The sequence below is a fragment of the Ictalurus furcatus genome, chromosome 27 (assembly GCF_023375685.1).
Source record: "Ictalurus furcatus strain D&B chromosome 27, Billie_1.0, whole genome shotgun sequence".
Taxonomy (NCBI): Eukaryota; Metazoa; Chordata; class Actinopteri; order Siluriformes; family Ictaluridae; genus Ictalurus; species Ictalurus furcatus.
This window is the reverse complement of record NC_071281.1, coordinates 3,764,025-3,785,479: the sequence shown is the minus strand read 5'-3', so window position 1 is coordinate 3,785,479 and position 21,455 is coordinate 3,764,025. Positions and strand designations below refer to the sequence as shown.

The 21,455-nt window shown below is 49.8% G+C and overlaps 1 protein-coding gene across 2 annotated transcripts in view; it reads right to left on the bottom strand.

The window, feature by feature from the left end:
* Positions 1–21,455, bottom strand: part of bcor (BCL6 corepressor) — a 48,644-nt gene that overhangs the window by 10,953 nt on the left and 16,236 nt on the right. For both annotated transcript variants that reach the window (XM_053616433.1, XM_053616434.1), the window contains 6 exons: positions 19,180–19,395; positions 18,009–18,305; positions 13,019–13,218; positions 9,707–9,907; positions 1,792–1,958; positions 387–532 (listed from right to left, as the gene is read on the bottom strand). In XM_053616433.1, coding sequence (XP_053472408.1) covers positions 387–532; positions 1,792–1,958; positions 9,707–9,907; positions 13,019–13,218; positions 18,009–18,305; positions 19,180–19,395 — 1,227 coding nt within the window. The remainder of the gene's footprint in view (positions 1–386; positions 533–1,791; positions 1,959–9,706; positions 9,908–13,018; positions 13,219–18,008; positions 18,306–19,179; positions 19,396–21,455) is intronic.

Genomic DNA, 21,455 nt, shown 5'->3' with positions numbered 1-21,455 from the left:
CACACACACACACACACACACACACACACACACTCACAGAATATACACAGCTGTTCCAAATAACACACACCCAAGCACACATGGCTTTCCCAAATAATGCAATTGGCAACACACACACACACACACACACACACACAGAGCGAGAGCTTTCTGGAATGATCTGCTTCCCTAAATAACACCGAAACTGCGTACGCACGTATTTATTAAAACTACTCAAGCTAACCTTCTAAATGTACAAATATTTAAGCTAAGCTAATGTTCCGACAAGCAGCGTTTGCTTAGTAACCACCTCCCAAGAAGCCACACCCAGGAACGAGGGATAAAAAGAAGGAAGATAGCGAGAGAGAGAGAGAGAGAGAGAGAGAGAGAGAGAGAGGAGCACTGACCGGAGAGGAAGGTCTCCATGACGTCGCTGTGCGTCATCTTGAGCAGGCCACGGCCCGAATACGTGGCGAGCGTCGGGTCGGCGCCGTACGACAACAGGAGCCGCACGACGTCCAAGTGATCGTTCTCCACCGCGTCATGTAGAGGCCTGTGCAACACACACACAATTATTTCAACACATTCTAGCGGACAGATTATAATATTCAAAAATAATAACCGAACGAATTCATAATGGGATATTCATCCCGAAACATTTCTCAAGCGCGCAGAAATCCGAATAAAACCACGATATTTCCAGATCGCCACGTTCGCATTACAATGCCTGCGTAATTACGGTCATTAATTGTCGGCGTGCTTTATCGTACGGCTGTAAACAGCGGCGTGGCTAATTAGCGCGGTGTTTTTAGCACGACTGCGAAGTGTTAAAAGTTAAACGTGAAGAGATGTGAAGACTGACCCGTCTGTCCTGATCGATCTCCTGCTCTCTAATTATCCGACGCTCACACACACCCTGTTATTACTCACCGTGTAATTACACGCTCCGGGTATGTGTGTACGGGTGCGTGCGTGCGTGAGCGAGTGGGTTGTGTAATTAACGCTGGAGTTACACACTCAGACACACGCACACACACCCACTAAACAGGACAGGAATTCTAGTACTCAACAAAGGGAAGCACGTGAGTGTATAGACTAGTGTGAACTATATATAGTTTATAGACTAGACATAACTGTGTTAAAGCTCTTCTGGAAATTTTATTCCACTCAATATGGTGGAACACACAGAAGTTCCGTTAGCGTTCGATGCTAAGTGTCGTTTCTGTGTGATTTTACTCACAGGAAGCGTTTTCTCAGTAATTTTCCGACACGTCTGAGGTAAATGTTGACGTTCCGGATATTTCTGATCTCATTTCCACCGTCACAGAGTCCTTACAGTCCGTAAAAACACCCAAGATAGCCGTTAACTAGCTTAACCGTGGGACTATGTTACCCAGTTGCCTAGCAACAGCATTCTCACAACTTTAACCAGAACAGCAAACGTACTCTTGCTAATTTTCCAACACGTCTGAGGTAAATGTTGACGTTCCGGATAGTTCTGATAACGTTTCCAGTTTACTCTCTTTACTGTCCATAAAAAAAATAAATAAATAAAAAAACAACAACAAAACAAAACACACAGCTAGCCGTTAACTAGCTTAACCGTGGGACTATATTACCCAGTTGCCTAGCAACAGATTTTTCACAACTTTAACTAGAACAGCGAGTCGGTTGAGTGTTACTTCCCGTGTCGAAAGCCTGAATTCATGCCTCACTTAAAGCGTGGCTGTATGAGTGAGGATTGATGCGCGCGTGTGTGTGTGTGTGTGTGTGTGTGTGTGTGTGTGTGTGTGTGTGTGTGTGTGTGTGTACCTGGTGCCGTCTTGCGCGCTGCAGTTGATGTCGGCTCCGTGCTCCAGCAGGTGCTGGACGATGTTGATCCAGCCGCGGGCGCACGCTTCGTGCAGCGCGCAGTAACCGGCGTTGTCACGGTGATTCACATCACACACTTTATTCTCCAAACAGTACAGCACTACCTCCTGGGCAAAGAGAGGGGGCGGGGCCAAGACAAGAAGAGATTCCATTACAGACATATCTGCACCACGTTGACTACGTAATCCGCCGCGACCGGTAACCCCACGTTCACGCTAGTGAGCGACAACGGTGACACACATAGAGGTAGGCCACACCCATAATCGACAGCAGAGGGATTTGTCCCTTGTTAGTGTGAACATCGCGAACTGACGATGGGGTTTATCCGACCGTACGGTCAAAGAAACGTGAGTGTACAAACGTGCGCTATCCTTTATTAGTGCGCTGTTTAGTGCCCTTGATTCCTGAACGTCGGGGATAGGAGAGTAGGGAGCGATGAGAATAATAAAACACAGCATAAAGGAAAAGTGGACACGCAGGACTCTCGCAAGCCGCAGCTCCCGTTTCAATAAAACCGGACCTTTTAATACAAGTTCTTTTCATTGGGGAGCGGTTACAGCAAGCTGACCGGGGAGCTGAGCTGTCAATCATGGGTCAGGGGGCGTGGCCTGTGGGTGTGAGAAGACTTGTGGGACAACACGGGTTTCACAGAGCTGCCGACTTGTTTTGGATGGCTATATATATATATATTATACACACACACACACACACCCACACACACACACACACACACACACCTCCCAAGTGATACACACCCCTCCCCCTCCTCACCCGCTTACTCGGTTTCCAGGATACGGCATGTTGTGTGCATGTGCTCCGAAACAAGACGAGCGTACCAGCGCCACTAATGAAGCCCGACTGCGAGCACACACAGTTTACGCTACCGCTCTTGCAAACCCGGACACACACACACACACACACACACACACACACACAATATAGCAGATTAAAAACCACATACACAAGCAATTAGCAACACAGTGATGCTGGCGTGTTTTTCATTTCCTTTCTAAGTTCTACCGAAAGGCAGATTTCTGCACCGGCATAGAAATATTCTCCCTCTCACACACACACGCACTTACACATACACACACACACACACACACACACACACACACACGTGGTGCGTTGGAAGCCTGCGGAGCCCAGTGATGCATTATACAGACAATAAAGCTGCATTTAACACCCCAGAGAACGAGAGAGAGAGAGAAAAAAATGGACAAAGAAAGAGAAAAAGAAGTGGTGGAATGCAGTAAAGGCACAAGACACCCCAACACACACACACACACACACATACACACACACACACACACACACACACAACCAATCCTCCTCCACTTTTAATCTCCCTCGATAAACACCGCTTCAGGCGAGGGACTGCAATCAACACATCACTCACACTCTCTCTCTCTCTCTCTCGCACACACGCACACACACACACACACACACACACACACACACACACAGAGACACGCTAGCACAGCCGGACACGTCCCACACTTTAGTCAAAGTGGAAGACGGAAGGGACAAGAGACAGAGGGGGGAAAAAACATGAAACAGAGATAGAGAGATATGACGAAAACAGAGAGAGAGAGAGAGAGCGAGACGCACACAAAGATAGAGAGAGAAAAGAGAGAGCGAGAGAGAGAGAGAAGTAGAGACAGACAGAGAGAGAAAGGCTAGAGGAACGGAGCGTGCTGCTCTGACGAACGTTCTAAATTTACACACGCACGCACACACACACAAAGCTCGGGAACAAAAACAACAGGCTCGGGGCGATGCAGACGGATGTCACAGCGGCTCAGGAAGCACGAGGGAAGCGAAGGGTCGACAGAGAGAGAGAGCGCGCGTGAGCGAGAGAGAGCGAGAGAGAGAGAGAGGACGGAAAAAAAACAAAGACGGCGGAACAATGAGAATGAGAGAGAGGGGGAGAGGACGGGAGGAAGAGAGAACTCGAGCACTTTCTGAAGCACATCCTGGAGTGTTTTATTTCTCTTGTACCACGGCAACGCGACAACAATTACAATTTGTTTTGTTTTTTTTAAAAATAAACGTTTTTAAACAAAAGACACGTCGTACTTTTTATCCGTTTACGGTTACGTTTAACAAAACTCTCGCTTTACGTTGCAGCCGCTAGAACCCGTCGTTCCCTCAGCAGTAAAGTGGAAACTCCTGGCATCATGGAGACGTCGGAAAACTTCAACTTACAGCTGTACCTCTGACACTGGAGACTCCTTCCATCAGGGACGGACAACTTCAACTTCACCAGAGCAAATTTCTTTTTTAAAAATAAATGTTATTTATTTATTTATTTATTTATTTATTACAGCTAGCGCTAGATAGACGAGCACAATGATTCCTTCTTACAGCTTGTCACAAAAGAAAACAAAACAGAAAATAATAACAATAATAAAAAAAAAGACATAGCACGTGACTTTTCTGCGCGCGATACTCCGGTAAAGGAGTTACTTTTGTCTAGGCATGATCAAAAGAGTTTCATATCATCATGTTGTTGTTGTTGTTGCATATTTTAATGATATTTGCTGGTGCTGGTGGTTGCTGGTTAAAAATGTCGGCTCGCTTTGATCCACACCCCCCCCCCCCAACCACCACCAAAAAAAAAAAATTAAATTCAAAAGAAAAACACGCGAGCGCTATAGCACGCGCTGAAATGCGTAGCCTTGCACGCGCACAGCGTTGTTTTTTTGTTTTTTTTTTTAACAGACCGCACCGATTTTTCCACTCGAGCTCAAACCCTGCGGAGTGCATCCGGAATAAATCAGACATGAGCCCAGACCGCTATTTCTCTCTGCCTCTCCTCTCTCTCCCACCACACACAGACGGATTGCCTGGAGGAGAATCACGCTGCGAGCGATTTGTTTTGGAAGCGGCTGAATGAGAGAGAGAGAGAGAGAGAGAGAGAGAGAGGAAAAATGGAGCGAGGGAGAAAAAAAGCTCGTGCGAAAGCGTTGGCTGGCTGCGTAATGTTTCCGTGTTTACTGCTGCTCTTAGGTGTGCGTGTGTGCGCGCTCTGCTCAACCACACACACACACACACACACACACACACACACACACACAAGCACGCACAGAGAGGGCCGAGCGGCGCGTTGAAAGGCTCGAGCGCACAGCCTTGTCATATTTCAAAGCGGCGGCAGCGCCACACAGCCGCTTGTGGCTTTACACACACACACACACACACACACACACACACACACACACACACTGCGCGTTAGAGAGTGCTGGCAGGGCAGTCAGCTCTCGCGGCTTATCTCGGGCGCGCACGCACACACACACACACGGACGCGCGCGCGGACGGACACACACACACACACACACACACACACACACACACCCACCAAGCGCGCGGCTTCCTGTCTAAAAGCCGAGGGGGCGCGAGGGAGGGGCAGGAAAAAGCGAAGGACTAGAAAAACAAGACGCTGCCAACAGACTGAGAACACACACACACACACACACACAGCCAGGCTGTCCTCGACCGTTAAGGCCAGCGAAAGGGCGGGCGCGCGCGTGAGCTCGAGAGAAAGATATTAAAGCTGGCGGAAAGGGATGAATACTAGACGTCACGGGATTACACTGTCTCTCTGTGTGTGTGTGTGTGTGTGTGTGCGCGCGCGTGTGCACCTTTTGCCCCGAGCGCTCCGCTCCCTTCTCTCGCGAATCTTTAAAGAGAGTAGCGCACGCGGGGCTCGACTCAGCTCAGAGCGAAGCGCTGTCACCGCGCGCATTATAAAGGCATTAGAGCGGAATTAGAGCTCGCGCGCGCCTTATGGGAATGGGGAAGGGGGGAGCGGGGGTGTTCGGAGATCACGCTCGAGCCGACGCGTCGGAAGGATTGGAGGGAAAAGAAAGCCCAACGGAGCTTTTAAGCCCTCGCGCCAACCAAGGAGTTTCTTCCAGAAAAGGCTCTCCCTGTAGCCGCGGCTACACACACACGCACGCCGTCTCGACGCGTTTATTTATAGTTGACGTAGCGCGTGTGATTGCGTCCGTGGTGAAAGGGTTCGAGGCCATTACCATCCCACGCGCGTGTTTCCTTTCCCCCCCCGTTCCTTCCCCCTCCTCACCCCAACCGGCGGTGTTAATTAGTGCTGCGCGCGGCACGGTGAGAGCGAGAGGCGCGCCGCGCGGGCAACTAATGGCCTAAAAACCTCGCGCATTTAGCGCCTCCGGGCCGGTGATTAATTAAAGCGGAGATCAGGACGAGACCTTTAATGGCCGCGCGCCAGTCAGAGAGCGCGTGAGAGAGAAAGCGAGCGAGCGAGCGAGCGCGCGAGAGAGATAAAGAGCCTGAGACAGGAGACTACAAATCAATTCAAATCAATAACATTAGTACATACTACTATTACTATGACAACAACGCAATAAAGGCTGCGTACAAAAAACACTTCCGTGGTGAATGATAAAATGGCTGCACGGATATTTATTTTGTATATGTGCTGGGAAGAGATTCCATATCAAACGCCTCGTTCATGTTCACTACATCAATCAAAACATTTCCCGCAACTGCTCACGCGCCTCAAAATGGCGGACACCCGCTAGCTAACAGTGATTGCAGCGTCGTTTATACACACAAGGAGTCTTTCCTCAGTATCCTAGCATCACGTCTGAGGAAAATGTTGCTCTTCCTAATAGTCATCTGCCCCTTCTCAACAGATTCACACCTAGCTGGCTAGTCATTAGCTTCAGACTGAGCAACAATGCTCATTTTTATTTACTAGCTAGCCTACAAGTTAGCATAGAAACACGGGTACTGTACTGACTTACAAGGAGTACTCATGAGATTACTCAGAAGGCCCTTTAGCATCATTATAATGTTGAAGACGTGCACTAAGGTCCATTTTAGTGAGCAAGTTAGCTATTAGCTAGTGATACAGCACTACAATGTAATTCACCACGACAAAAAGTGTGCCCCCCCCCCCCAAAAAAAAACAAAACAACAACAATCAATTAAAGTGAACATTCACAATATCTGGAAACATTTAATATTTATAACGCTACGAAACGATAAAAAGTGAAAAGTGTAGCTAAGGGCATGATGGGAAAACTGGTTGCCATCCCACGATCTGTTCCCGCTAAAACGCTTGTAAATGCTAATCGACCGATTACAAAAACCATTCTGGTTGTCCTCGGAGTTAACCCGTGACTTAGTAAAAGCAGCACGTTGACATGTTCGGGGTGAGCCAGCGATGACGGCCAGGATTTCTGCGAACTAGCTAAACATGCTAGTCAGAGCAGAAACACTCAGGCTGGAGCGTAGCCACATAAGATGAAGGGGGACATGCAGGTTGTTGTTGACAAAACTGGACACGAAGACGGTTATGCTAGCTTATTTTTCTCTCTTTTCCTCTGAAGAAAAGGAAGGAGGGATAAATAAATAAATAAATAAATAAATAAATAAACAGGCGCAGATCACCGTCTTGGGTGGCTGAGTGTCCTTCGCTGCTTTTCCTTCACTTTTCATTCACGGGTGGAGAGAAAGACAGGGTAGAGGGACAACGAGAGTATAAAGTCGACGGTGTGCAAACAGAAAGCTGACTGGGGGAGGGCAGGCTGTCATTCGTGCGTGTGCGCGTGTTATCAGAGTCCTGCATGATATGAAGGTAGACGGCTCCAGTAAACAAGCGCGGCGACACAAAGTAAACACACACGTACGCAAATACACCTAAACCATACGCCTACATCAAACAGGAAGGGAAAACAGCTACACCCCGAGTGGAACGAGAGAGAGAGAGAGACAGATGGAAAACCGTAACCACAAACAACCCCTCCTCTGTCCGTCACTTTCGCCCTAGCGAGTCCTGCTTCAGGGAACATCACTTTCTCTTAGCTCTGCCACGTGAGAAGGGAAATGAGGGAGAGAGGGAGAGAGAGAGCGAGGACGAGGGAGCATGAAGAGCGAGTGAAACGCCTCGAGAGAGAGAGAGAGAGAGAGAGAGAGAGAGAGAGAGAAAGAGAAAAAGAGGGAGCGAGCGATCATGCGCTCGCTGCAGTAATCGCTCATTTCCTGTGCTCTGTGCCAGTCCTTTCAGCCTCGCTGCCGGAACTAATCCAGCTCGCCATTAATCTGCCTAAATCAGGCACACAACGCCAAGCGCGCAATTACACACAGCCACGGAAACTCCGTCGCAACGCAACGTCAACCGTACACCTCGGTTTCACAGAAACGCATTTGCTACTTCACACAAAGGGGGGGGAAAAAACCCATAAAACAAACAGAAAACCTCACACAGCTATCAGCTAATTAGAAAGCTACGCTCGACGGTCTGCGATTCGTCAGTTTGAACGTCAACGCGGACATCACAACGTTTCGAATGAAACACCCTGACGACGAGCGACCGTTGCGCCGACGGACGAACTTACACTTTCGTCAACCGCTAGCCTGAAAACACACGCTATGATGGAATTCTATTCACGACAGAAAACGTACATAGCGAGTTATTCACCGGTTAGAACACCGCAAATCGTGCTAGGAAAAAAAAAATGGCTCTTTAGCTAGCTACCGGTCGCTGAAAAGCAAAGCGTCTCGGGGAAATTCCCCCGGCTACAGAAATCCGAAACGCTATTACAAAAACCGTGGAAAGGCAATCGTTAAAATGAAGGAAAAAAAAAAAAAAAAAAAAACACCCCACAAACACGTTTCTACTTGACCGCTATTAAATAAAATGCTATACTGCTGGAAAAAAAAAAACAAACATACCCGATGATATTTAGCGATTTTTCCGGAAATTAAAAACAAAAACACAGCTTTAGCGACAGATAAGTCGATTTCTTTTTAGCCGTAGACGTGTAATGATGCAAAAAAAAAAAAAAAAAAAAAAAACGCATTTAAAATCGTCTATTACGTAGCTAGCTAGCTAGGTCAGCAGCCATGTTGAATTTGACAATACTGTTCAAGTAAATATTTCCTGATGAGATTCCTGATAAAATGACTGCTGCATTCCGTAGGATTTGTGACTGGCGCGTTTCCTGCGTAGAAGCGGTTTTATTTTCCGAATTCAGATAACACGACTGTCTTACTAAATCTAAAATATAAAGAATTACGATTTCAGGTTTTTTTGTATTAAAGCATAAAGCACGATTTTTACTCGTACTCGTAAGGAAATACGTACAGCATATAAAACCATATAAACATTCAGTTGATGAAAAACAAAAAAATACACTCTTTTTTTGGGGGGGGGGGGCGGGGGGGGGGGGCGCATAGGGGAAAAAAAAAGCAGACTAAATTTCCTAGTAAGAATTCCCAGCTTATTTTAGAAATCGTTTCTCGGAGGTTGAGATTCCGAGAAGCGAACGGTGAAGGGAGGAAGGAAAGAGTTAAAGATTTTCCGGCGAGCGCGCCAGGAGAGTGCAAATCGTTGAGAGAAAGCGAGCGAGACAGAGTGTGTATGTGTGTGCGTGCGAGTGAAAGCGTGTGCGCGTGTGCGCGCGCGCCAAAGCGAAAAGAGAAGAGAGAGAGAGAGCGAGAGAGAGAGAGAGAGAAAGAGCGAGCGAGCGTGCGAGGGAGAAACGAGACAGCGAGATATAAAAAGGAAAAGGGAGGGAGAGGCCATGCGCACGCCAGTGGAGGAGGAGGAGGAGGAAGGGGAACGAGCGCACGGGGTGTGTGTGTGCACGTGTGTGTGTGTGTGTGTGTGTGTGTGTGTGCGCGCTAAGCGATCGCTCCGTGCCTGTCAGGGGCTCTCACATGTCACACTCCGTCTCGCGCGGAATTAATGAGATGCGGGGGGGCGGGGGGGACACAAGCGATTGGGGGGGGGGAGGTGGCTATGAGAAAGGAGAAAAAACACACACACACACACACACACACACACACACACATACACAAAGCGGCTTACCTCATAGCCGAGGCGAGCTGCTCTCTGCAGCAGCGTCTCTCCGGCGTTTTTGTTCACGATGAGTCTGCGAGCCTCCGGGGGCATTGGAGCGGGCGCAGACGTCGCCGTGGCGACAGCAGCGGGCACCGTGGTGACAGCGGTGGGCACAGGGGGCGATGGCTTGGGCTCGTAATCTGACTTCTGAGAGCTGCGCTTCGCAACCTGCGGGCGAGAAACACACGTCTCAGGGAGGAAGTTGGTTCACACACACTCGCGCACACACACGAGCAGTTTAAAATAAACAGCGCCCACGCACAAACAATTCGAGGCACAGAGAGGTCACACACCGTGTACGTGTATAAGCGCGAGAGAGAGTGTGTGTGTGTGTGTGTGTGTGTGTGTGTGTGTGTGTGTTGTGTGTGTGTGGCTGACTGGAAACCACAGCTCGGCAGACGTTCCTCCATCAGCATGCACTCTCTGCCAGGGAAAGCTAAACAGGAAACATGCGCGCGCGCGCACGCACACACACACGCGCACACACACACACGCGCACACACATACACGCGTGCGCGCGCACACACACATACACGCGTGCGCGCGCACACACACACACACACACACTCTCACGTTCGCTATCTATGGAGACCAGCAGGGCGGAAGAGAGGAGGGAGAATGGAAAATATGTGCGTGTATGTTCGTGCGTGTATGTATGTGTGTGTGTGTGTGTGTGTGTGTGTGGAAGCCAGCGGGCCAGTGAGATCATGCGAGCCGAGCAAGGCCTGGGAGTCCGCCCAGCCCAGAGGAGCAGCGCAGCAAAGCAGCTGTCAACACACACGCGCGCGCACACACACACACACACACACACACACACACACGGAGCACAGCGCTGTAAGGGCTGCGTTCAATATGAGCGAGAACGAGGTCGCCAAATCCTCGCCTACGAACATAAAACTCGCCCTCGCCGGAATAACGCAATCCTGTTGCGCTAATTCCAGACGGCGCTGTCTGGACGTGCTGAAACCGGTTCTAACGTTTCGGGGAACTGCAACTGTTTTTTCCCCCTTCTTAAAATACGACCTTTCCGTAGCCAAGCGGAGCCGGACGACGTGCGTAGTCAGGTCTACACCAACCATGTTTGTTTTGTCCCCCCTCCCCCCCCATTCTTAATCACAGACCTGTTTGATCTCATGAAGTACAACTGAACTAAAATACAACTCAAGTAAAGTACAACGCAATGTAAAAGACCTTGATGTATAAAAACAACTGAAAGAAGACGAGACCATGTTAAATACATGTTAACAGAAAAGATAACTTAGTTTCAGTAAACAAGAACAACTCAAGTAACATACAGCTCGAATAAACAACTCAAATAAACGACAACTCAAGTAAACAACAACTCCAGTAACGCACAGCTCGAGTAAACAACTCCAGTAACATACAGCTCGAGTAAACAACAAGTAACATACAGCTCGAGTAAACAACAACTCGAGTAACATACAGCTCGAGTAAACAACAACAAGTAACATACAGCTCGAGTAAACAACAACTCGAGTAACCTACAGCTCGAGTAAACAACAACTCGAGTAACATACAGCTCGAGTAAACAACAACTCCAGTAACATACAGCTCAAGTAACATACAGCTCGAGTGAACAACAACTCCAGTAACATACAGCTCAAGTAACATACAGCTCGAGTAAACAACAACTCCAGTAACATACAACTCAAGTAACATACAGCTCGAGTAAACAACAACTCCAGTAACACAGCTCAAATAAACGACAACTCCAGTAACATACAGCTCGAGTAAACAACAACTCGAGTAACATACAGCTTGAGTAAACAACAACTCGAGTAACATACAACTCAAATAAACGACAACTCAAGTAAACAACAACTCCAGTAACATACAGCTCGGGTAAACAACAACAAGTAACATACAGCTCGAGTAAACAACAACTCGAGTAACATACAACTCAAATAAACGACAACTCAAGTAAACAACAACTCCAGTAACGTACAGCTCGGGTAAACAACAACAAGTAACATACAGCTTGAGTAAACAACAACTCGAGTAACATACAGCTCGAGTAAACAACAACTCGAGTAACATACAACTCAAATAAACGACAACTCGAATAAACGACAGCTCAAATTCTCTCATTCTGTTCCACATGAGATCCAGAGGATTTTGAGCGATTGAGTTTAGCCGCATCCGGGAAGTGTATTTATTCTGGATGCTGTTTTGCACCAGAGGATGTCACGTTGTGGGGAAACGGCGAAAACGCTAAGTGCTACTACTAGCCGAGTTCATGAACAGCTAAGCACAGTTTGTGTGCGATTTGACCAGCTACGGTTTTTGTTGTTTAAATAAAAAAAAAAAAAAAAACAACAAACAAAAAACCCTTCAGCACAATATTTGATCCAAAAATTAAAGGGAATAATTGCGTTATGTCTTCGTTTAACCACAATAAAAAATAAAAAAAAACAACCTTTGCTGTGTTAGCGTTAAAGGAGCCTAACAGCCGGAATCCAAGTCTTGAATTTACCTCGTGTACAAATATACGTAAAGAACAGTCACTGCTATTACGAAATGTGCTTGAAAATGGAACGACGGCAGTTAATGAAGCGAGTATATGTAGAATATACAGGAAAGATTTTGCGCGAGACAGCCTTCCACTGCGTTAAACTACGTTAGCCCCAGAGCTCCAGTACAAACATCGGAAAACTAACCACGTCTTGGCTGGAACATGGTGTAAATTTTTTTTTTTTCCGCCCATCTGTCCCTTTAAGATTGGAGAGCTGCGTAAACGAGCGTTTTGGAGGCCAGCGTGGAGAAGAACGGCGGTAATTTATGTTCCCGTAATCACTTTTCAAGTCGGAGCCTGTGCGCGCATACAGGCACGTTCGGGGCAATAAAACGTGGGCCGTGAGTGCGCGAGCCGGTCAAAGAATCTGCTTCGCCAGGGAGACATTTCACTCCGGAGGCAAAAACAGAGCGCAAAGAGAGAGAGAGAGAGAGAGAGAGAGAGAGAGAGAGAGCGAGAGATCGAGCACGCAAGAGAGAGAGGCCAGACTTCCTACCTCCCCCTACTCCCCTCCCTTCACTGGGAGATTGCGTTTCAGTGCAAGAAGAGGTCACGACAGTCACGCTCTGAGCGCGCACGCACACACACACGCACACACACACACACACGGCCAATTCGAGTGGAAGGAGTGGAAAGGAGTGCCCAGCTCCTAATTGGGAAGATTAACACTGCTGCTATTGGTGATACAGACTTAAAATAGCTCAGGCCAAGCATGAAAACCTGGAAACTTCCAAACACGCACTCACCTTGAGCGGGTGGGCGGGGCTAAGCTCCTCATTGGCTGGCTGCGCGAGTGCTCTGAGCTCCCGTTGCCCCAGGTGTTTGGTCTTGCACTGACGCTTGCCTTTGGGTTTCTCGGGGTCGCCGTGACGCCGTGGGCGGGGCGAAAGGGCGTGGTCGGGAGACGGTGAGGGGCGGAGCTTTTCCGCTGACAGGACTGGGATGGCTGTGGAAGAGAGAGAGAGAGAGAGAGAGAGAGAGAAAGGGAGAGGTTCAGGGATTACGGAAATCAACGCAGAGGTCTCGTTAGGTAAGGAGGCCAGATTGAGACTCGTTAAGGGAAGGGAGAGCCCAAATAATAAATGTGTGTGTGTGTGCGTGTGTGCGTGTAAGCGTAGCTGTCGTGGGATTGCGGATTTGGATGATGCAGCACGATGAAACAATAACCGAGAAAACGAGAGTGAGAGAGAGAGAGAGAGAGAGAGAGAGAGAGGAATGAGAGCAGGCGAGAACGTGAGCGCGAGCAGAAGGCAGCTCGGCTGAAACAGAGCGAGACCTGCGCTCCACATCTGTTCCATTATTCATCACTCGCTCTCAACCCCACACACACACGCGTGCGCACGCACACACACGCACACACACTCTTGTTGAAAGCATGCCGAGAGCCCTACAGCGCTGGGGAAATTTCTCACACGGACGCGTCTGCAGACACGCAAGCGTGTGGGAGAGAGCGAGAGAGAGAGAAGGAAGGAGGGGGTGAGGTGAGGTGAGGGGGGAGAAAGAGAAAAACGGCGTCCCTCTGGGCAAACCGCGCAAAGCGCTTTCCTTCCAACAGGCTAATTACGTCCCCGAGACCCTCTGGGACCACACACACACACACACACACACACACACACACACACACACACACGAATAGCAGCTCTAGAAAAGGCAGAGCAACGGCTTTTAAAGCGAATCCAAAAAAACAAGATCAAACAGAAGCTTCAAAACACACCGAACTTTCTTTCTCTCTCACACACACACACGCAGGAGTTAGCCTGAGGCTAACTGTTAGGCATTCTGTGCGACTCGCGCGTGCGACTTGTCTCTCACACCCTGTCACAGGCAACGCAAATTAGTGCGTGTGTGTGTGTGTGTGTGTGTATGGTTTCCATCTGAAAAGTGTGTGCGCGACTCTGACAGGGACATCTGGGGGACATTAGCCTCCCATTAGCACGGAACTGGACACACACACGCTCTCCCTCTCCCTGTGTGTGTGTGTGTGTGTGTGAGAGAGAGAGAGTTCCCGTTTCGTCAGACAGAGAGAACGAAGCAGGCGAAAATCTTTCCACCTCACACACTCCGTGCCTGCAGACGCTTGATAAAATGCCAGCACAGCGTCCAGCAGCCAAAACACTTGACAGGCTGACGCACACACACACACGGTTGTAACGGCATTGCCCAGACAACGCATGCCTCAGCCCAATGAGCCATGAGATTCCGCAACTGTGCAAATAGCTGTTTGTCTGCGTGTGTACGAACGAGAGAGAGAGAGAGAGAGAGTGCGAGAGCGAGAGAGAGAGAGAGAGGCAGCCTGCCGTCAGTCAGCAGGACTCATTAGCGCGAGCCGACGGCAGTGAGAAAATCGCTCCTCTAATCTGCCTCGTGCTCTTTATCCCTCCGTTTCCTTCCCTCGCTCCGTTACCTCTTTCTCTCTCTGCCTATCATTCTCTCCCTTCGGTTTTCTCGTCAGCCCCGGGGCTCCGTGTTCTTCCGTTTGTCTCTGGACGCGGGGAGACCAGATTGAGCTGTTGCCCCGGAGCCGGCGCTCGTGTAATGAAAATAGTCCATGCTGTCAAACATCGCCGTGGTACGCCTCCTCCTCCTCCTCCTCCTCAACAAAATGGCCGCTCTACTCGTCTACAAAACAACGTGATGAAAGATTTCCGTCATCGAAACATTTCCGACAGCAGTAACGCCGTCGCGTCACGACAGCGCCATCGCTAAAAACGGCACGACGTCGCACGTTCACTGCGTTAAAATTTACTACTGACCTCACGTCAATAAATGTCGGCGACGTCAAAAATGCAGCTAGCTACACCGGAACTAGCTTAACGATATCAAAAACGACGTCCGTGATGCTGCTTAAAAAAAAAAAAAAAGCTGTTTTAATCGCCGGTAACGAAGCGAGCGGAAATTTCCGTCGTTTGAAATTTTTCCGCCGGCAGAACGACGTTTTTACACACGCCTCAGCGTGCAAATCGTTCACCAAGCTCGCGCGGATACATTTGCGATTAAGCTAGGTTAAAACGCGGTTAGCTAAAGCTAGCTACGCCGGGACTAGCGGAACGATATCGAAGCGACGTTCACGATGCCGCCTTTTAATCGTCGGAAAACAAAGCGGTTAAAAAAAAGAGAGAGAGATATTTCTCCGGTAGAACAATGATTTTACGCTACAGCCAGCTACTCTCGAACTAGTTTAACCGCATCGAGACGACGTCTTTTCCCCCCTGTTCGTTCGAATGAAAAGTGGCTACGTTTTCTCCAAGAAGCCGCTGATTAAACAGTCGGGTTAAAACACGTGTCGCGTAAAAACAGTGAAACTCATGACAAGCTACTCGTTAGTTATTTTAGTTCAGTTCTATTAGTCGTAAAGTCTCGAGCCATGCCGCTCCGATCGGAGTTCTTCCAGCGTAACCTTTCAAAAGGGATAGTTTCACGCTTACAAGGCAATTCCGCAAACTTCCGACGTCATCGTCATCTCGCTCGGGGATTAGGGAGCATATGGCGGAGCGTGACGTTTGAGACGCAGCTTCAGCATCCGAGCGCACGCACGTGTCTAAAAACAGCCCACCGCACACGCCCCAAACCGCTCCATATACACGCACTCCTAAAACCAGCCCAACACACACCCCCAAAAAGCATCCAAAACATGCACGCAGCCACACACACACACACACACGCTCTCCCACCGTCTGACTTGGACCAACACGTACTTGTAAACTAAATCACCAGCTGGCGAGAATGACGGAATAACGAGTCTCTTGTACACCACGTTTATTGTTCGAACGCTTTATAGGTCAATAACGTACATCGTTCCTGGCATCACGGACACATGAGTAAAACCAGCTCAAGAGCGGGTGGGGGGGGTCATTAGTTTGGATATTAACATTGTGTTTGGGCCACATCGAGCAAAAAAAAAAAAAAAGAAAGAAAGAAACGGGAATGGAGGGGGGGGTGAGGGAGGAGGAGAGGGTGAGGGAGGGGGAGGTGGAAGAAAAGAGACGATGAAGACGGAGACAAAAGGACAGAAGCACAAACTCGGAACCCAGAAAGAGTCGAGGAACGAAAAGGGAAAGAGAAAGAAGGAACTTGTTCAGTGAAGAAATTGGTTCAGCATGTTCGGGCCACATTAGTTGGAATCACACAGATGGTGTCAGCGTGAGGAAAGAAGAGACGGAGAGAAAGAATAGAAGAAAAGAGAAAGAGGAGGAGGAGGAGGAGGAGGAGGAGGAAAGGACGAGGCTGAAATGCAGTGTAGCGTGTTTGGGTTTCTCAGTCCCGTATTGTGTGTGTGTGTGTGTGTGTGTGTGTGTGTGTGTGAGAGAGTCGATTTTGGGATCCTTACTCACACAGATAGAGAGAGAGAGAGAGAGAGAGAGAGAGAGAGAGGGAGGGAGAGAGAGTGAGAGAGAGGGACAGAGGGAGGAGAGAGCGAGAGAGAGAGCTAGAGAGAGACAGGGAGAGCGAGAGAGAAGGAGAGAGGGAGAGAGGGAGAAGGAGAGAGGGAGAGTGAGAGAGAGGGAGAGAGGGAGAAGGAGAGAGGGAGAGTGAGAGAGAGGGAGAGAGGGAGAAGGAGAGAGGGAGAGAGAGAGAGAATGAAAGAATCTGAAAGTGTGTTTGGAGCTACGTTCGGGCCTCTGTAACCAGAATCCTCCAATCAGAGCATGGCAGGCAGGAAGAACGAGAGCGATGGAGAGAAAATGAAGAGATGTTCCTGAACGCGTTGCAGGAAGCGACGGAGAGAAAACGAAAGCCTTTATGTGAAGAATCGGCCGTGTGTCTGGGACACGTCTCGCTCGCAACGAGAAAACTACGGTTATGCACAACGCTGGGCCGCTTCTGGATTCTTTACCGTCGCCTTACACAGAGGAGAATAAACATACAAACAAATAAATAATAAATAAATATGAGGAAGAGAAAGAGAGACACCGAGTCAGAACCTAACCAGAAAGAGACTGAAACCTGGAACTTGGAAAATGGCACGATGTTTTCAGGTTCTTTATTAGCGCAGTGCGTACAGAGAGAGTCAAAACACACACGCACACACAGTCTGAGAGAGAGCGAGAGGGAGCGAGAGGGAGAGAGAGGGAGAGAGAGGGAGCGAGAGAAAGAGAGAGAGAGAGAGAGAGAGAGAGAGAGAGAGGGAGAGAGAGAGAGGGAGAGGGAGGGAGAGAGAGAGAGAGAGAGAGAGGGAGGGGGATAGAGAGGGAGGGAGAGAGAGGGAGCAAGAGAAAGAGAGAGATAGAGAGAGGGAGAGAGAGAGAGAGGGAGAGGGAGGGAGAGAGAGAGAGAGAGAGAGGGAGGGGGAGAGAGAGAGAGGGAGAGAGAGGGAGAGAGAGGGAGGGAGAGAGAGAGAGAGGGAGAGAGAGGGAGGGAGAGAGAGGGAGAGAGAGAGAGGGAGGGAGAGAGAGGGAGGGAGAGAGAGAGAGGGAGGGAGAGAGAGAGAGAGAGGGAGGGAGGGAGAGAGAGAGAGAGAGAGAGAGGGAGAGAGAGGGAGGGAGAGAGAGGGAGGGAGAGAGAGAGAGGGAGATGGAGGGAGAGGTTGCGGGAGAGAGAGAGAGCGGGAGGGAGAGAGAGTGGGAGAGAGAGTGGGAGAGAGAGAGCGGGAGGGAGAGAGAGTGGGAGAGAGAGCGGGAGAGAGAGAGCGGGAGGGAGAGAGAGAAAGAGGGAGGGGGAGAGAAAGAGGGAGAGGGAGAGAGAGTGGAAAGGAAGAAGAAAGGGAGCAGATCTTTAAGCTTGGGCCGGTTTTCTTACCTGCGTCAGCGTCAGCGTCCGCGTATGCCAGAGCGTCTCGGCTCCACCCCCTCTCTTCTTCCGCCCTCCTCCTCGCGCCTTTCTCCACGTCGCCGTTTGTCTTGCTCTTTCTTTCGGCACAGGGCGTGACCTTCGACCCGTCACGAGGGCAGAGGTCGGGCTTGTCGTGGCGCTCCCAGAGCTCCTGGAGATGTTGGAGCTGCCGCGGTTTGCTGAGCCTCAGGCCCGTCAGCTCGATGCACACCTTCAGGTTCTTCACTTCCTGTTCGGACGGCTGCCGCCACGCCTCCGTCAGGTCTGCGAGCCAAACCAAGCATCTTAACTGTACGAAATTCTCTCGGTTACGCTTTAGCGGCTGAATCAAGGGGTTATGTTCCGAAGCCTCTAAACCGAACACCTTGAACTCCCCTCCCCCCCCCCCACTTATCTAAAAAAATAAATAACTAGGTTAGCTAGCTAATTATTTCCTACCACTGATGTTTGACATCATAACATTCTAAAAAAATATTCTTACACAATAAGGTTGTGCAACATGGCCTGACCGTAGCTGATATCAAATTCCTCGAAAAATTTTTTTTCTTTTCAACATCACTACGGCAACATGTACACAATTTACACCGTGGAAACCCCCCCCCCCCCCCCCCGCCACCAACACCACCCCCCCGCCCCAGCAGCAGCATCAAAACCTGAAGAGAAACAGGAAGTAGAAATTCCCCAACTGACATTTCTGCTTCGGGACGTTTATGACTTCTGCTGTCGAGTTTCCCCGAGACAGACGTTACAGACCACGGATTTACGATCCAAACACATGAACGTACTCACGCGCGCACACACACACACACACACACACACACACACACACGTAGGCTGGGAGAATGTTGAAAAGAGTTGCGCTACACAAAGGCTGTTTTGATGTCGGCCATGAAAACGCCCTTTAGGCCGAGCACAAAGCCACGGCAACCCGGAGTGTCGCGCGCGCACACACACACACACACACACACACACACACACACACACACACACCACGTGTGGGTTTATACGAAAAATGTGACGGTAATAAAAAAAAAGATTAAGAAGATCAAAGAGCACACACACACACACACACACACACACACACACACACAGAGAGAGAGAGAGAGACGGAATGAAAGGAAAGGAGGTCGCTCTTTACCTGGCATGAGTCGAGCCCGCTTGGCCGGCACGATGGCCTTTTCCTCCTCCTCCTCCTCCTCCTCTCTCTCCCTCCGCCGCTCCTTCTCTCCGTCCTTCTCTCTGTCCTCGGCCGAGCGCTTGGCGTCCTGGTGGGCTTGGCTGTGTTCCTTCCTCTCGTCCCTCACGTCTCGTTCTGGAGGGCCACAGCGCTGCAGGACGGGGACGCGGTTCCCACCTGCACACGCACACACACACACACACACACACACACACACACACACACGTGTTAACCGCAACAGGTCTTTTTGTTTAGAGTTGGAAGAAAAAGCTGAAGAACTAGAGGCGCACACACACACACACACACACACACACACACACCCCTCCCTCTTCCCCCATTTCCCCCTGTTCCCTGGACACCCTCATGTTTGCGTTAGCTTCACCACACCCTTTCCACATACGAATAGAGTGTTCGGGCTTGCACACACACACACACACACACACACACACACACACAGCTTAAATTAGCCTGAAACATCCGTGCTGAGCTTAGGCAGTACTCCAGCTCTCCAACACCCCCCCCTCCCCCCCTCCTCGGTGCGTGGCAGTAAAAGGCTTCTTGAGAACGTCTCCAAGCGGCAACGTGGATCAAAAGCAGACCCCACCAGGGGCACGCTCACCCCCCCCCCCTTCATGCGTGCGCGTACACGTACACACACACACACACACACACACACACACACACACAGTCTGTATACGTGAGGGCTGTCAGAAGAAATTTCATCAAAAATATCAGATAGTTTTTAACGAAGTTAACATTTGAAATTGAACCCCCCCCCCTCAAAACACACACACACACACACACACACACACACACACTTCCTTTCTCCAGCACACACACTGACTTTCCAACTTTAGCCACCACACTTTCCGTTTCACACACACGCACATCATTTACCATCCTAATTCTTCTGAGGTTAGTCACTGGAACCCCTGAAACAGTCGCACATGCTCTCTCGCTCTCTCTCTCTCTCACACACACATACACACACACACACACACTCACATGTGCACACGCTCCAGTGGGCCTGCCCTTCTGCTGGCCCAGACAAGAAGGCTGCTTGTTGTGCCCCAGGCAGGCAGGCACGCACGCGCACACACACACACACACACACACACACACACACACACACACACACGCGCGCGCGCGCACGGACATCTCGTGACACATGCATCCCATAATTCATGGCTACGTCAGCTCCATGGCAACTCTCCGCCAAAGTGGGTCTCCATGGCAACCCTGTTCCGTGGCGCCCGGATAAAAGGGGTGGGGTGTGTGTGTGTGTGCGCGTGTGTCGGGGGGGGGGGGGGGGGGGGGTGGTTGTAGCGAGACCATTCTGGTGAAAAATGTCCTCTAATAACAGCGAGAGAGAGAGAGAGAGCGAAAGAGAGCGAGAGAGAGAGAGCGAAAGAGAGAGCGAAAGAGAGAGAGCGAAAGAGAGCGAGAGAGAAAGTGCGCGAGCGAGAGACCGCCGAAACAGACAGAAACTTTTACCCCCTGAACACACACACACACACAAACACGCACACACCGTCCTCACACCTCCACCTCTCTACACCACACACACAAACATCTCTCACACACACACACACACACACACACACACACACTTCTCCAGGGAAAGGGAGGTCACTGCCACATTTATGCAAATTTGCAAATATAATGGCATCGTTCCATTAGCAGGAGAGGAAAACAGATAGCAAAACACCACGTGCTGACAGAAGAGTGTGTGTGTGTGTGTGTGTGTGTGTGTGCGCGCGTGCGAGTGTGAGTGGGTCTTTTGTCTGCGCGTCAGCGGGGGAGGAAGTGCTGTTTACCGTGCTGGGTTGGCGCTACTGTGTGGAGAGCCACAGCAGAAGGGACCGTCCCTTTTCTGCGACAGAGATGAAAGAGTAGCGACGGAGAGAACCGAGAGAGAAACAGCGGCTAACAGACAGATCGACGGAACGAGAAAGCCGGATGAGACCTTGAGACGGTTCATGAGACAAGACACGCTGCACGTCCGCCCCCCCCACCCACGTTTATGGATGGCCTCCGGTCGTATTTGCGGTTTCTAGAAGCCCGTGGCTCTGTGTAGCTAAAATGACCTAGCTAACACAGCGCAATTTATGAGGCGGCCAACCATGCTATCTGCTAACTCGACTGAAGCGCTAGTCATTATAGCGAGCGGTTTCTCAGTGAACACGGTTCAAAACCAAGCAGACAAGCACCGACACTGGAGACTCCTTCCGTAAACG